The sequence below is a fragment of the Lissotriton vulgaris genome, chromosome 11 (assembly GCF_964263255.1).
Source record: "Lissotriton vulgaris chromosome 11, aLisVul1.2, whole genome shotgun sequence".
Taxonomy (NCBI): domain Eukaryota; kingdom Metazoa; phylum Chordata; class Amphibia; order Caudata; family Salamandridae; genus Lissotriton; species Lissotriton vulgaris.
This window is the reverse complement of record NC_141699.1, coordinates 351,187,917-351,205,740: the sequence shown is the minus strand read 5'-3', so window position 1 is coordinate 351,205,740 and position 17,824 is coordinate 351,187,917. Positions and strand designations below refer to the sequence as shown.

Below are 17,824 nucleotides of genomic sequence, written 5' to 3'. Positions count from 1 at the left end.
GGCGATTCTCTGATCAAAGGCAGCGCTCCCTTTTCAAGACTGTCTTCATACATGAGTTTCCGATATGGGGCTAATTTGTCGGGGCAGAGCTTGTACAGTTCAATTGGAATTCCACTTGGGCCAAGGGCCTTGCCCGGGTGGAGTGTTCTTATAGCCAATGCAATTTTGTCTGTGGTGAGGGCGCTGTCAATGAATGTTCGGCCAGTCTCTGAGAGCGTTGGAAGTGAGATATCTCTGATTAGGTCCGAGGAGTCTGACTTTGTGTAAGACGCCACAGAGCTGTAGACTGAGTGAAAGTGTGCTGCAAAGTGGTTGACTATGGATTGGGGGTCCGAGATAGGGGATCCGTCATTGTCTCTCAGTTCTGGGATAAGTCTACTGGCGTGTACTTTTTTGTCAAGCCAGGCAATTAATTTCCCGTTCTTGTCTCCCCAGTCATAGATGTGGCCTAGCCTGTCTTGCCCCATTAGCTTTGAACGGTTGGTGGCCAGAACCCGATATTGGTCTTGATACAAACGAAGTGAATGCAGGGCGCCCGGGGTGGAGTCAGTGTTTATTTCTTGTTCGAGGCGGTAGATATTTTGCTCGGCCTCTGAGATGGCTTTAAGCCTGTCTTTTTTGGATCCTGAAATGAGAGAGAGAGCCTGGCCCCGAACTACAGGTTTAAAGGCCTTCCACAACATCTGGCGGGACTCTACCATACCCTCATTTTCCAGGAAGTAGTCATCTATTGATTTGCTGAGGCCTTTACGAATGTTTGAGGTACCAGGGATTGATGGGTGCAATGCGTCACACTTGTGTGTGGTCAAGAACAATGTGGACCCATTCGGGTATATAGTCGGATATACCTCTGGTCAGGTATCGGATCTCATGAATATCAGAGACTTGTGAAGCAGGGACAATTATGTAGTCAAGGCGTGAAAGGTTATTGTGGGCCCCAGAGTGGAAAGTGTATTGGATCTTGTCTGGGTTGTGAGTTCTCCAACCCTCCACTAAACCGATCGACTAAAAACCTCGGAAAGGAATGGGTGGCCTGGGGTAGTGTGCAAGGAGGTTGCCTGTCGAGCGAGCCCGACAAAACTAAGTTAAAGTCGCCGCCCAATACTAAGTGCCCCTCAGGCATCGCTAGCAATATAGCGTTAGGATCTGTGAAGGTTACGGCTTGTAGCCCTGGTGGAGCATATATGGACATGAAAGAAAAAGTTTTGCCCTCCCAGGGGCCTGTGATCCCCGCATACTTCCCACGGTGATCTAGATATGTGGACGTAACAGATAAGGGAAATGATTTTCTATGCAGTTTGCCCGCCCCTCTTGAACTAGACGTGAAGCCCGCATGCGCCACCATTTGGTATCCGTAACTGTGCATTGCCTTGCATACATTGCCTATAAGGTGAGTTTCCTGGAGCAATACAATGTCTGGAGAGAATTTCTTGACATGTTGTAGCACCACCGTTCTTTTGATCCTGACCCCCAACCCGTTAACGACTTGGACCTTTTTGATTTAATATGATGGGGTCTATGTACTGATCTCTCACACAATGCAGAGCAGCAGCCAAAAATACTGCACTGTGTTGCGTGAGGAGAAAGCAGGACAGCACCAAATCTATAGAGATATGGCGCTCTCTCTCCTCCTCACTCCCTAGGGCTCGCGTACAATAAGGCTATCGAGCGCCAGGCACAGTCCTTTGCACTGTAGTGCAATTCTAGCATATGTTTTGTGCTGGGAATGGACGCTTGCAGTCAGTACTTGATTGGAGCTGGTGGTTGCCGGTGAGGGCCACAGCACTCATTTTTGGTGACCTGCACTTATTTTTCCACCTTAGACATTTACTGAGACAAGACAGGGAAAAACATACAAACGAGAAAGGCGGGGGAAGATAAAGATGGAAAAACATCATAAGGGAATAAAACAGAAGCCTGCAAAAATGGGATAAAGGGACAGAGTGCTTCTGATAGTGTATTAAAGGGTTTTAAGTGGATTTAAGACAACTCAGCCTTGGTATTCAGAGGTAACATTTAATTACACCAGCACTCATTCTTTTACAAATTAAGCACTGCTTCCAGTGCAAAATACTACACTTCCAGTAACGTTAAAATATTACCTACTTGCATGGGTGCTACGTGCGTTTGACTCAATGATTAAGAAGCAAGTAAATGTGTAAACCTATCTTAATTATTTTGAGTATATCTTTTTTGCAGTTTTACATTTGCATACATTCAAGTGAAAGAAAAGGAACAAAAAAGAAAAGAAATGCCCCCTTCAAAATCCAGGATGAAATCGAAATGTTTGCTTTGAATTGCAGAACTATTTTATATTATTTTGCTTAGACATTAACACTAGCAATCATAGTTAAAATGTACCATACTCATTTGGTTAGAGTGCCTACATGTTCAGTCTGCATGCCATGGGTTTGAATCCTGGCATGTTGGAATCCCTCTTTCATTCTACCAAGGTTGATAATCAGTGCCACTGAGTTGGTCATTTAAACTTGGCATTCATAGCGATATGAAATGGAAAATCTATGGTGCAAGCGCTGCATAAACCTATAATCATCTTCGCCAAACATTTAACCATTCGTTTATAGAGGTGATCTGCCACAACAAAGAATAGTAAGAATGACATATCTTTTTTTTTTGCTTACCTTAAGCTCCAGCATTGTGATGACTGACACCCACCAGAAAGGAAAATAGAATGCATTGAAGTAAAGCATCATCTGCAGTGGGAGGCTTGATTCCAGCTCATGGCCTAAAAAGAAGAGACCACATTGAAAAATAAATTAAAGTTACTGCTTAAGGCATTCTCTCATATACCACTGTCATAGTGAATAAACACATTTCATACAGTAGTAGTTAATTTCAAGTACAATGGAAGGACCAGGAAAATGGCCAGACTAATCAGTGGATATCTAGGTCTGGCTAGCAACAGCTAAATTTCATATAATAAAAAAGAATTTCAAAGAAATATAGGCACAAGGGATTTTGCTCCGACTCTTTGTTATTTTCTTTATGAGGACCGATTGGCTGCAGATGTTTCAGTACAACTATGAAGTAGTTCAATTGCTCATATCTGACGGAGACATTTATAACAAAGAATCCATGTCAAACACAACAGGGATATGTTTTATCAGCCCATCACTCGAATAGCTACAGAGGAAGAGGTTTTTCATTGTACGCTCTCTACCAAATGCAATAGGTTAAGGTGTTACATTGTGAACTTTGACATATGAAATAGAAAGGACTTTTTAAATGGTGACCACCATTACAAATATTATTGAAAGGACAAATTTACATGTGAAAGCCTGAGCGAAAAATGTATATAGTAAAAGCACATATAAATTCACAAATCTCTGTTTAAGTCAATGTTCTTTTTATTACAAGTTCAGAGCATCCTCAGTGACCACAGTTCTTGATATATGTTGTCCAAGCCACAGGATTGCCACACGATTGCCCACAGGTGTTTTGTCTATCAGGCAAATCAGCTGAAGCCTTTGTCAGGAATAAAACAGATATAAGATAGCCTTAGTGTATTATAAACCACCCTACATTTGCACAGTTGATAAATCACATTAACCCAAAATTTCAAAGATTCCCTTGAGTCAAATTAAGAACAAGTTCACATAAACATACCTCCAAATGCAAGCAGTACAATCATATATAACACCAAAATTGACAGTTTAAAAATCCTTTATTATGAATACATTGTGAATAAAAACAATATAATTGGGCTAACTAATCTAGTGCCCTGATCTAAAATGCATAAAACAAAACAATCAATTATGACCTGCACAATTGAAGTTAAGGACAGAAAAAGTAAAACATGAGAATTGTTAAATACAGGTTGTACATTCGGACTCCATTATGTATCCATTGATATTTTGCTACTACAGCATCTGTACGTCAACATCGATGTCAGAGTCTTGAATTATACCAGGAATGGCGTTGACGCGTTTCAGTGGGTTCTAATGGTAATAATCACCTTTATCAAGACTTGCTGTTTGTCTGTCACCATAAGGGGGTCAGTGAGATCTCCCTATAATAAATATATATACAATTAGAAAAATATGTGAGGTCTATTATGAGTGCTTATAGTTAGATCAATGTAAACACAAGCTAATCACGCTAGCCCCATTATAAGGCCAGTAATGTTCTAGCTATAAAGGCAAAAAAACTAAATAGCGACATTTTTCTTGGGTTCACAGTCTGTTACGTTTTCCCACTCCTCCATTACTAGAAGTTTACACATGTAGCATACTAACTTCATACTTTTAGAGAGAAGACAACAGAAAAACAACAACAAAGTATACCGTTGCCCACTGTCCCAGCTTGGTGACAACAAATTTTCCAAAATGTACAAAAACATTTTTTCTATATAATAACAATTAAATGGGGGTTATAATCATGGGCCCCTACTTTGAAAAGTTGGTTTAAATATGCATGATCTCAATACATAACTGGTCTTAATCAAACCACGATACATCACATTGAACCAACTCTTAGGTTAAGTTAATCGTGAATGTGCGACAATTACCCTAAAATAGCAGAAGGCCAAAATTCCATAGTAGCAGGATTAATATTTGGCTCAACATTTAGTCAGAGACTGGGCCAGAATGGAGGACAAAATATAGATAAAGCACACCCTTATTGTGTATATGAGCTTGCAAAGACAAGATGGGAACAGATATAGTGAGAGAAAAAACAGTCAAAACCATAATCACCACACTGCATAGTGAATAGAATCTAGGCTCTACAGACTTACAATGAACCTAAAATATCCTTAGAGCCTGTGTTAATGTCTTCAAGCGAGATACTAGCCTGAATAGGCCAGGTTCCTTAAAGTAAAGAGCAAAAGCTATCATCAATCAAGATGACAGATCACTGCTCTATAAGCACATTAGAAACAAGCACGAGGTGCTGAATAAGATTAGGTTTCATGGAATCCAGAGGATTCTCCCTGGCAAACGAGGAGGAGATTGGGAACTGAATATTAGACTGCAGGAGGCCAGGTGGATCAGCCGGTGTAGGACTGTGAGGCGGAGATTGGGAACTGAATATTATACAGCAGGAGGCCAGGTGGATCAGCCGGTTTAGGACTGTGACAGCAGGACTTAACAGTGACAATGAACTTCATTATTTTTTATAATGAGATGAATCACTCAGGTCAGGGTGACTGTAGCTGATGTTGAATTGCTACATGTGTGACAATGAGGTGACAGACTTCTGTTAAATGTGAGTTTGCATGCCTAGTAGAGGAGTTCTGCTCCAGTTTTATTAGCATGAGATTTTTAGAATATGTAATTGAGATTTGTTTAATTTTGCTGAATTTAATATGGCTTGTTCGTAGCTATTGAGAGGGAAGGTTGAATGCAGACCAATACGAGGATACATTGTGTGAGGATCGGGTTTGTTTGGGTGGGACTAAGCGAAATGCTAATTGGTCCCGATGCTCTGTGTCCGCTCTCAATCGTGACGGCATACGCGCGGAACATAGAATAGGAATAATAATTAGCCTCACTTAGGGAATATATCGAGTTGGTGTACAGAAAAAAAAGTGCAGAATTGAATTGGCCTTTTGTCATATTATAAATTTTTGGGAGTTATGGTTGATTGAAAAGGTAGTGTTATAGTCGAACAGTTTGTGGCAAGATATTTTGTAAGGACTGGTTTCTGATTGGTTGAAACTTAGTGTTTCCGGTACTGACGTAAACAATCATGAGTGCCGCAGCAGACGCTGATTGGTCCCGATGCACAGTGTCCGCTTTCAACCGTGACGGCCAGTGCGCGGTGCATAGAATAGGAATACCAATTGGCTTCAGTCATGGAATATATGGGGTTGGTGCACAGAGTAAGGTAAAGCATTGAATTGGCCTTTTGCCTTATTATTTGTTGAGGAATGGTTCATTAAAAAGGAGCTGTCATACTTGGACGGTGTGCGGCAAGATATTTTGATAGGACTGGATTCTGATTGGTTGAAACGTAGTGTTTCCGGTACTGACGGAAATGATCATGAATGTAGTAGCGGACCAGAGAGGAGACTGTAACAGGATTACATGTAACAGGTGGTGATTGGCTGAAAGCAAGTTGGCGAGAAATATAGCTGGGAACGTCAACCTCATTGGTGGAGGACAGAGCAGACTACGGAGAGCACTTGCCTGGTAATTAATTAAGCTTAACACATCGGTTTGTTGATTGGTCGGCAGGGGTATTTAAAGAGAGTGTAGGTGAATTGTTGGCGCACAGTGGATTTATCAGGACCCACTGATGCCAGACCGGAATGTTCTATACAAAAGAATTTGCTGGACAAGGTGAGTTAGTGAGATAGGAATTGAGGTAGAGACCGTTTTTATTATCAAAGATTAGGTACTTAGTGTGTTTCCCTTTATTTTTTAGACTGTGGACCTTTTTGACTGTCAAGTGGTAACTAGACGCTTTTTCTTGAATTGTAGGTGAGCATAAAAGTTCCATTTTTTTTTAGGTCTCGACCTATTCCGATTCCGCAGGAATGGAATAGGACGAGTTTAATGCTGTCAAACCAACACTTAAACCCAAGCCTCCCAAAAAGCGGATATCCACCAGTTCACGTGAATCACGTGAACCACAAGCACGTGCATTTCCCCAAATCAAAGCCATCAGCCTCGCGCTGGCCTCACTTCTCCTCCCCCCTAATTGCTCTCACTCTCCATCTGTTGCCACACGCACTAACCAGACAGCCCACCCCCTCCCTCTCCAGCGCGCGCCCCATTCTCTCTCTGTTGCCACACGCATTAGTAGGCAGCCCACCCCCCTCCCTCCCTCTCCATATGGTAGCTCGAGTTGCAGGCAGCCCACCCCCTCCCTCTACAGCGCCTGCCTCATCTTTTGTTTTTGTTTCTCACAAGGACCGCAACACGAGCGTTTGAGAGTGTGCATTAGTTACCAGTGCCTGGGGTCAAACTTTTTGCAGTACGGTTACTTCCTGGGAACAATCACAGCACATTTGTGTCGTACCAATGCTGTAAAAGTTGTGCTCTTTGTCATTCTTTGTTTAAGATGTACGAACCCCTCAGGATCCCAGCACTTACGTCATCTGCCACTCTGAAATTGCACAAAGTTGAAAGTGCTTACCATGCCAATGCTCATGTTCCTTTGAAGGGAGCCCTGAGGGCTCAAACTGTGAGGGTGATTCAGAGGGTCCCACCATTTCTTAACCTAGCCCCATTGTCCAGTTAGGTTTCGGCTGCGCGCATACCAAAAGCAGCACCGGACGCCCGTCAGCCACCTGTTTCCTTATCTTGTTAATTACTTTCGGGTATTGCCAATACAGAATTTGTATGTGCTAGCAGCTTATGCAGTATGGCTAAAAACTCGCTCTCTAATACATAAATATGTGCTCACTCTTTATCATGGAAAGTTTAAGGGTACACAGGTGTGTTGACTTTTCTAATAAGACAGGGTATTTAAACGGGCACTTCTCTCAACACTGTCTCTTCTGTTCTGGACCAGGATACACGAGGGAACACTTTTACAGAGGAGGTGAGCTCGCCGTAGCTGACGCCTGAGACTTTGTCTTTTTGTCCGTGGGGTGTACCTTGGGAATAGATTGCTGTTAATCTAGTGACAGGATTCTCTCACGGGGAGGCTGTTTGTTCAGAATTTGTCATTAGTTTATCGATGTTCACTGTGGAGATGGACGCAGTGATTACGGAGTTTAGGACTCTGCCCTAGGGCGGTTTTCAGGCTTTGGAAATGTATTTAACCACATGGGAACGATTTGTGCTAGCAGATTGGGAATATGCCTATGAAGTGATATGGATTAGAAATAGGCTATAAAATGGCACTACAAGGTATTTGGCCATAATATTAAGATGGGGTGTAGAGACCATAGAGCTAATGGGGTTGGTGTTGAGTCATGGACAGTGCTATGAATCGTGTAGTGCTTGTAGCTTCATAAGCTCAGGCTTTCTCTCCTTTTGTCATACCCCACAGCCATCTGTTGCTTTGCGATCGGCCTCAGGCCGGCATTTCTCCTCCCCTAATTATTCACTGCATGGACGGCCGGCACATCAAAGGCTGCTGCTACCCATGCGTCTCGTCACCCTTCCTCCCTTGCTGTTCTTTGCCTGCTGGTTTATTTTGCAGACCGTAGTTTTGAGTAAGTACTATGCAAGCAGCTTGAAACACCACGCACCATTCCCTCTTAGTTCCTGAGTTTGCACGGCAAAACTTTGACTTAAAATGTAACTCCACTGAGCCGCTTTCAATTCTAATGTAAAGGAGTAGCAGAGGTGAACGCCACTAACACAGTTCATGGCAGTTTACCTTTATTTATTTATTAAAGGTGCAGCTTTCACTTTGAGCTTGCATTTCTTTGTTCAGAATCAGCGCCACTTTCATGCCCCCTGATTAGTTAATTAAATACTATTCGTTTTTTGTTTTCCTTCATTACAGAAAATTTAAATAAACACCTGGCTATAGTATGAATGCAGCTCATTACAGGGAGAGCCCGGGTGCTTAATTTTGTGACACAGAGTTTATCATGATTATATTGTACACTGCTCCGGTGTGGTGGGACTGGCTGATTCACTCCATTGTGGTTATGAAGATGAGCATCCAGACGCCCTGTGCATAGGAACAGCTGCCTGTTCGTCTTCACTACACCCTTGCACCGGCTAACTCTCTCTCTATACCCTCCTAACTCCTTTTTTTCCCCCTTCATCGCTATTGTATCCCTTCAACTCCGATATTAGCACCTACACATTCCAAAAGGACAGGCCCTCCCTCCCACTCGCTGGCTCCCCCAGGGCCGTTTCTAGGTGTTTTGCCGCCCTAGGTGACAATTGAAAAATGCCGCCCCCTGCCTTGCTCTCAATAGTTGCACCTTATTCTCCCCACTGCTCAAACCTACCCCCTGTTTATTCACCTTTTTACACGTCACTGCTTTCTCTTCTCTTCTCCCACCCACTTTCTGCCAGTTTGGATATTTTCACACATCTCTTACCGCAGGTAACTGGTCTACTTTAGTTCTTGCATTTCAAATCCTGCTGTTGTGTAAAAGCACCGGCACTTTAGCTGGGTAGAGTTGTGCTATAATGTGAAATAAATGCCATTCCAGGCACAGCTGCCTCCCCCAGGCCTCAGGTTTTACTCACTTCATGTTCTCCTTGCTGGCACCTTTTTATCATTCAAAGTCCCAGTTTTACTATTCTTGACTATTTAAATTCTCACCTGGAAAACTCCCAGGACCCAGAAGCTACTAAACTTCTAGACTCCAACAGGCTTACCACAACTTTTTAAAGATGCCACAGATAGGCTGCACACACTCTCAAACCCATCGCTACCAAGCATAATTTGAATAGTGTTGAAAGGCCTTTTCCTCCTGTTTGGTCACATCATGCAGCTGTCCCTGTCTTTTAACACCCTTATCACTCAAAATACATTAAAAAATACTATTCCTCCATCTCTAACCCGCTCATTGTCTAAAATGAAGCAAGATAGCTTTACTGGGGCGTCGGACCTAGGTATCATGTTTTACTCTGGTAATTGTATCATTAAAGGCAAAGGAAATTAATAATTGGATATTGAATACCCATGACATCATAGCGCCCAAAGACGTTGTCCTCTCTGCACTCTTGTTTACTGAAAAACTCGGAACCACCGAAAGAATCTTTTGGTGGTTCTGAGTTTTTCAGTAAACAACATTAATGTAGCGCCTCTGAGGTGATTATGAGGTGATGCAATGGATTCTGAGTAGCAGAGAGCGGCTCCCGAAGCAATAATACGAGCTTCGCTGACTATCACAGTTAAATATACATTAAGCACCAAGAAGCCGCTCAGTTAAGCATTGGCGTTACAAAAGGGGTAAGTAATATTGAAGGGAACACTGACTAGAGCCTGTGTTTAAATAACATTATTTTGTAAAAAATCTAGTATTTCTAAATAGGGGAAATCACTCCTGACTTGTCGCGCACATCTGAGGGAACTGTTTCCAAAATCTCCACAACTTTTTGGTCCTTTCTCAAAATTCCTTCCATTCTTGCCTCTGCGTGATCCGAGATGGTGTGCACACGTTTGACCCGATGGCGGAGATGAACGCATTTCATTAAATCTTCCTTCGAGCCAAATGTATTTCTGCTGGTCAGTACTTTTATACCTTGCTTGGAGTGTAGCACAAAAAACAACCCTTTTCTTTATCTTGATTACTTTACACAATGTTAAAACTTTTAACAATAAAATCGGTAATTGTATAGAGCCAGGGGCGTAGCTAGAGCTTGTGGCGCCCGGGGCTATCCCTCAGATTGCCGCCCCTGGGGAGGGGGCTGGGGAAAAAGGACCGAGAGACACGAAGTATCGCCGCTAATAGTTACCTCGATCATGCAAGTTACATGCACATACATGGCATGGTCCAAGGCTACACAGTTAAATACACCGGTGACCGGCAGTACAAAGGAGAACACACAGACTGCCATCATACTAACACTTACGTTTCTGACATTTAATTTCAGCTCTCCACAGCACCTGCACCGCCACATATGCAGTGCAATTCTTACATCAGATATTGTAGCGTGAAGAACAAACTGGCGACTTAACGTTCACTATAAGACAACACATCTTTGCTAACATGGATTTGTAAGACTTGGATGCATTTCTCAGAATATGCATCTACAAATTGCAAAATGCTCTGACGTCATCCGGAACATTTCTTTGTAAATATGTATGTTTATTATTTGGAATCATTTCTCACATTTATTAGTAAAAAAATAACTGTAGAGTACTTTAACGTCGTCTGTGTGTGATATAAAATTATGAAAATGTCACACATAAGCAATCTGAAACCTTGGCAGCTATGCTTCCTTTATGTCCGGCCTGCTGTTGTTACCTGTACTTCCGGTGCCAGCTGCGCCACTCCACGTGCACAAACCATGAGCTGAACATTGCAGGCATTGGCCTGCAAATGCAGAAACATAGACATGGCCGCCGGTTGTACAGTGGGGTGTCCGAGAACATTCCATAAAGTATGGAACCCTGCAAATGCTGGTCATTTAAGTTTTTATTTCTTTTTTTGAAATTTCGGTGTAATTATGAGTGACATTCAATGATTATGAGTGACACTTTGTTGTAAGCAAAATTCAAGCAAGGAAGATGAGGGAAACATATAAATATAAAAAATTACACACATTTGAGCAACTAAAAACTCTGCAGAGCACCAGGAATGGAAGACCACTAACCCACATGAGAAACCGACTGAACTTACAACAACAAATCAGGCCTTTTGTCATTGCCAATCCTAACTAACAGTATCACAGCCACAGTCAAACTGAAAGCTCTGAATGGCCACATGACTTACTACTGGGCTAGCCTTTAAAATGCTGTAGAGACTGTCAGGTGCTTTATATATTGGTGCTGTCACAGTCTGTTGTTGGGCAGGCTGCTGTTTCCGTCTTTATTGTACAGACAGCCTTTTTCTTCCAAGGACCCATTTAAAAATACTGGTGTAAGGCCTCTGGCAGAGGAGCTCAAAAGTGGTTAACAGGGTTCCAGCTGGCTAGAGGTGGCACTTAAAAACTTGTGCGCTCCGCCGTGGCCAAGCTCCAACTGGACAAACACTGTGCCCTGTGCTCCCAAAGCAAACACGTGTAACTAGAGGACAGGAGGTCAGTAATAGAGATTGTTTGTCACTCAAAGAACATGATTTCCAATGGGGTCCGGACCAGCAACATTTCACCTTCTTGGATTTTTCATAAAGTTCAAGTCTCTGTATGAAATCAACAATATTTTGCATTCTGGAGCGTATGTCCATTTATTGTCAAACAGTAATGTAGGCCTGCAGCGCTCGAGCCTCATATGTATTTCATGACCCCATGTCACATGTGGCACTTTAAGCCTTTCCCAACTCATTAGCCAACATTGCACACATTGGCCAACACAAAGCTTGCAGTGAACCCCAATGCATCTATAAGGGGCTTATGCAGTCCAGTTTTTTTCTGCATTCTTGTACTTTAGTCTTCTTTTTTCCCATGAGGCATAACGAACTACAAGTCCCAGAATGCACATAAAGAAACTGCCTCCATCAGGTACTCTTGCTTGATGTGGTACATCTTACGAACTCCATTAATTTGAAAGCCTCCATATCACCAAGGCCAGCCTGCTCCAATCCCTGGCTTTAGTCTAAAATGCATTCCGGGAGTTTTAGTCCTAGCCCACTTCGGTTGTTTTTAACAAGCACACTTCAAAACAATGATTTGAGAAACAAAGGCCCTGTCCTTGAAAATATACTATTGGGGCACCACCAAAAACACCTACAGCGTATTCCGCTCATTATAGAGACCAACATGCGCTCTTACCCATCACTGTAGGGCTCTTCATCTGTACTAAAGTAGGGTTTCTCACTGCCCACCTGCAGCGAGGAGCCAGTTTTTAAAGGGTTCATTTGCTGCCATGCCAACAGCATCCTCTGCGTGAAGGTCTTTCCCAGATCGTATTTTCACGGGAATGCCCTGTAGCCAAGCCAGGCTGAGCGGATATATGAATGTTATAGTTAACACTGTAGAGTCCGGCCCTACGACCGACACTCCTGGCCTGTTAAAAACATTCTACTGTGAAAACAAACTACAAGTCGTTGTCAGACATTTTTATCTTGCTACAATTAAATTCTGCATGCATTTGAGGTGCTAAACCTGACCTTATTAGTGTGTCACGTAATCACTTACAGTTCACAGAGACTGTTCAGCTGGACCGTCCGTGCGTGACTGCACTGCTGCCCATCGATGGTGCACTCTGCTGCAGCCTGCCTGTTCTCAGGCTCGTCCCGGGCCCCGTGCCGCTCGCCAGCCAGACTCTCACTGTGAGCCGGCAGTAGTGTTTTGCGCCCTCGGCCCGGGCCGCCTGTCGCGATCATGCCTTTTGCGCGGGCGGCAGCTGAGCTCAGCATGACTCTAGGGCCTGTGGCTCGTCCCCGTATTAGCCTGTGTCTTTGCGCGGGAGGTTGGCACCAGGAAAGACTGCCTGACTCATGCGCGCGCCACTGCCACACCACCATGCGTGCAACGTGCGTGCAGCGTGTGTACGCTGCAGGCAGCAGTTGAGAGCAGGAGAGTTTGCTTGCACTTTAAAGTGTGGCTGTTGCGGCAGTGTTTAAAATGTATTTGGGGGCTGGGGGACATTGACTGACAAAGTGTCAGACAGTGAATGTCCCCAAATAAAACATAAAGGCTGCCACAACGGGCCACAAGTGCCGCACTGCCTTGCCGCCTCCAAAACAGTGCCGCCTGGGGCGGTCCGCCCCCCTCGCCTCCCCTAGCTACGCCAGTGTATAGAGCTCACTGCCTATTGAACACCTACGCTTGCGTTTTCTCGCTAAAACCAAGGCTCCTGGAATTGTCAGTGTATTCATGTAGCGCTACGTGTTGTTCAAAACCGCTCTTGGCGCTGGTGAGTCACAAAATATTAAAAGAATAAATAGTAAGTGGAGGAGAGATATGAGAGGTACAGAGGGACAGGTAAAGGAGAAATGAAAGGAAGAGAGTGCGAGGACTCACTGGCCCTAGAAACAGGATGTACTGGGAAACTAACATTAAAAACTCTTGAGCAGTCGAGTTCTAGGGGCTTCTTGAACTGCTGGGGCCCAGACGAGAGAGGACAGCAGGGCATGCTTAGTGTTGAGGAGAGGGGAGAACTCATGTTTTTTGCCGCCCTCCCCCTTTTGCCGCCCTAGGCGGCCGCCTAGTCTGGCCTAATGGTAGAAACGGCTCTGGGCTCCCCCTGTAGGGCATAGCTGGTTATCAGCAGCTTCGGTGCATCTTCAGGTACCCAAAATCGAAATGTATAATCCTATTCATGGCAGACTCTGTACTAGATTCAGCTGCCTAACCAGTGATGTGGTTTTATGTCTTCTAACATTGTGACGTATTTGTCTCATCTCCCGCGTTCATTTTTTCCTCGGAGAGCCAGTCACTTTCTTTCTCTGGTTTCCGCTTGATTTTCTTCTACATACTGGATGCTCCATTTCCTTCTCCATCATGGGTGTAGGATGACCATTGCCAGGCACTATTATTAATTGATATGTACAATGCTGCAGTGGAGATTGTTCTATGACCCTCACCCTCACACCCCCTCACTCACCCTCTCACCCTCACCCTCACACCCCCAAACCCCCTCACTCACCCCCACACCCTCACTCACCCTCACACAACCCACTCTCACACACCCTCACCCTCAAACCCCCTCAACCTCACAGCCCCCCTCACACACACCCTCACCCTCCCTCACACTTACCCTCACACCCCCACCCTCACACACCCTCACTCACCCTCACACACACTCTCACCCCCTCAGCACCACCACATTATCACTCAGCACCACCACATTATCACTCAGCACCACCACAGCACCACTCAGCACCACCACAGCATCACTCAGCAGCACCACCACCACAGCATAACTCGGCACCACAGCACCACTCAGCACCACCACCACAGCACCACTCAGCACCACTACCACAGCACCACTCAGCACCACTACCACAGCGCCACCACCACAGCACCACTCAGCGCCACCACCACAGCACCACTCAGCGCCACCACCACAGCACCACTCAGCGCCACCACCACAGCACCACTCAGCACCACCACCACAGCACCACTCAGCACCACCACCACAGCACCATCCCAGCATCACTCAGCACCATCCCAGTATCACTCAGCAGCACCACTCAGCATCACCACAGCACCACTCAGCACCACCACAGCACCCCTCAGCGCCACCCCAGCATCAATCTGCACAACCATTCAACAACAACTGGTTCAAATATGTTCTCTCAATGTTTCAAGCTTTATTACAAATGTCACAAAAAGATGTTAATATTTCACTTCTGTTCTTGGATTTTTATCACAATAAAATACACTGAACATAATCTTCACAAAAGTTATTTACAAAAGTTTAAGCTATTGCCATTATAAATCAAAATCACTTTTATTTAAGTATTAATTATTAAAAAAATTAAAAGCCATTGTAATTTGTAATATCAATACATCTAAGTCACGTAAATACAAAACCTGTTCCATTACAAATGCTATAGGTGTCACATTTGCGAACGTTATAACTATTGGCATTGTAAATGACAAAGCTATTAATTTAGCTATTTTCAAAACAACACCTAAATAAAAAAAATTGTAATTTACAAGACCAATAGCTCAAACTTTCCTAATGCGAGACCTATTGCATTGCAAATGCTTGTTTCATTGTGCAAGATATTTTTTGGGGGGTTAGTGAGCAATGGCATTTCCCAATTGACACACACGACTGCCTGTTTCTGAGCAGAATATTACCTTTCTTAAATTAGGGAGGATAATGTGAGGCATTGAGATTTAAACAGTGGTTTAGGCTGTTTTTAATATCAGAGATTTGGTACTTAGTTTGTCACCCTTCATTTTTCAGTTCGTGGAGCTTTTGACTGACCAGTGGTTATGAGATACTTTCTCTTGAATTTTAGGTGAGCAAAAAAGTTATTTTATTGTGCAATATATTTAATTGGGGGGTAGTGAGCATTGGCATTTCCCCGTTTGACACACAAGACTGCCGTTTTTTTAGCATAATATTACTCTGCCTTAAATTAGCAGACTTTAGGTTTTTTGATGAGGTATGTTACTTCAATCATTGTTGAAGTTATCATGGAGTAGGTACTGTGGGAATAGGAGTTATTGTTGTTGAGGGTGAGGTGGATTTGTGCACTATATGTGTTTTTCTAAATATTTTTTTAACTTATGCATGATGGAAGTTAGAATGGAATATAGGCAGGATAATTATGAGCCAGTAGTTATCTGTGTAATTTAATTTTAGGCTAACGTGAACTGTTCACTTGTGTTGTATGAATGTGCATGACTAGGAGCACATTATGATACTATTTTTGCCTGTTTTGTTATTTCACAGCCCTGATGTCCTAAGGGACGAAACGCATAGGCTGTTTTGAATTGTGAATCTGCACGTACAAGGAAGCATTGATGCAGGAAGAATTCATCTTGTAATAACATTGGATTGGATTAAAATATTCCTTTCTGTTGGAAATTGACCTGATTTGGAAACTCTGTTGGAAATTAACTTGATTTGGAAAAGGATTTTCAACAATAAAAAATCTTCATGGACTACAGTACAGGACTGAGGAATTCTTTATAAATGTGACGCTCCTTCCATTTCATTTTCAGATTTCTGAAACGGTGTGGCCTAACGGTAGACCGTAGAAGGAAGAGCGTCTGTAATTGAGACATTTTTATTTGAACTGCTTACAGAATTTCTCCTGGTGCATACCTGGTTTAACCCTTACCGTTGTTGTTTGATTAAATACTAAACAGATTGTTTTGAATACCGTTATCCATTAATTTATTAGGTTGAGCCTAAAGCGGCAGAGCGCATGCGCTGCTCGCTCTGCGAGGCATGCAGTATTGGAATATGGAGTGGAAGCTCCGCCCACTCTCTGCCCATGTTTTTAATTGGTTCGTGTCATTGTCTTTTGTAAATGCTGCCTTCTGACTGATTATGAGGCTTGTTAGTCCCTCCTTATTATGGCCATGTCGTCATTGTATCCTTCCATGGCTACCGGCCCCTTCATTTCGAGTCTTGCACAGTATTTGTTATTTAGATTGTGAGCAATATTTTCTTTAGTTCGGTTGTCCATGCCTTCTCGCCCCCGCACTCCTGTTGATCATGCCTTCTTGCCCCAACCCGCCCGCACTCCCATTTGCAATGTAATAAGTCTCGAGGAAAAGTGAGTCCTATTACATTGCAAATGCTTGTTTTTTATGGCAGAACTAATTCTAAGGCCTCAGTCGAAGGAAAAAATACATTGCCCGTTCTATCCTTCTGTTGCTTTTGAAGGGGCTCGGCCATTCTGTGAATTTTTTCTAAACACTGTACCCTCTCTTGACTCCAATGCAATGTGCTTGTTTTAAGAGGGCAATGTTCAGCGCCATCTTGTGAGTGCTCGCGCGAGTGGGTGAAGTAATCCCCGCAGGTTTATACAGAATCCATTCTGACTGTTAACTAAACAGCCTCTTAAGCACCGAGCTGCAGATCTTGTCAGGCAATTATCAAAGAGCGGCTTATCCCTGTGCATGGGACAAATATCATGTGTGTTCTTTATCTCTGGGCCAGCGGGTTAACCCCTTGGCTGCAGGGGTAATTTTCCTGCTGTGCTGGAGGGCGGGGGGCACGCACAGTGCCCCGGTGCTCATGACGAGCTCAGCTCGTCATGAGCTACAGTGCTCCTGTGCTCATGACGAGCTGAGCTCGTCACGGCCACACCCGTTTCCTTAGAAAGCTCAGCACAGCACAGCAGGGGAATTATCCCAGCGTGCGAGCGTTCTAATGGCCATGACGAGCTCAGCTCGTCATCAGCACACGAGCACCGTGGCTGATGACAAGCTGAGCTCGTCATCAGCATGGGAGGGGTAAAGATGCTGGTGATGACGTAGTGTGGTTGTAAAGAAGATGTTGAATGATAAGGAAGACGAAGCTGTTTCCTTGTAGAAGATGTAGTAGCTTTTATATTTAAAAAAAAATATGTAAACCAGATCATATTTTGCGTCACTATTTCTATGCTTCACTGTGAATGAACGTGGATCTTTCATTCTGCGTTATGCCATACTAGCAGCCCGCCCCAGTGTTGCCTGGGGCAGAAAGGGACTGGGGGCAGCATTTGAGGCTTGCGTGCACTTCTGCCCCCGGCCCGGCCCGGCCCCCTCCCATCCCGGCCCCCTCCCGCCCGTGTCCCGGAGAGCCTGATCCTTACCTCAGCCGCCGGTCCCGCTCTAGGCGCCCCGCCCGCACAGGCCGCCACTCTCCATGCGCCCCGCCCGCA

At 44.1% G+C, this 17,824-nt stretch overlaps 1 protein-coding gene across 1 annotated transcript in view; it reads right to left on the bottom strand.

Annotated features, from left to right (window-relative positions):
- The window catches only part of LOC147679757 (transmembrane protein 17B-like), a 340,261-nt gene that overhangs the window by 228,639 nt on the left and 93,798 nt on the right, over positions 1 to 17,824 (bottom strand). Inside the window, exon 3 of the mRNA XM_086942473.1 lies at positions 2,643 to 2,746. Coding sequence (XP_086798599.1) covers positions 2,643 to 2,746 — 104 coding nt within the window. The remainder of the gene's footprint in view (positions 1 to 2,642; positions 2,747 to 17,824) is intronic.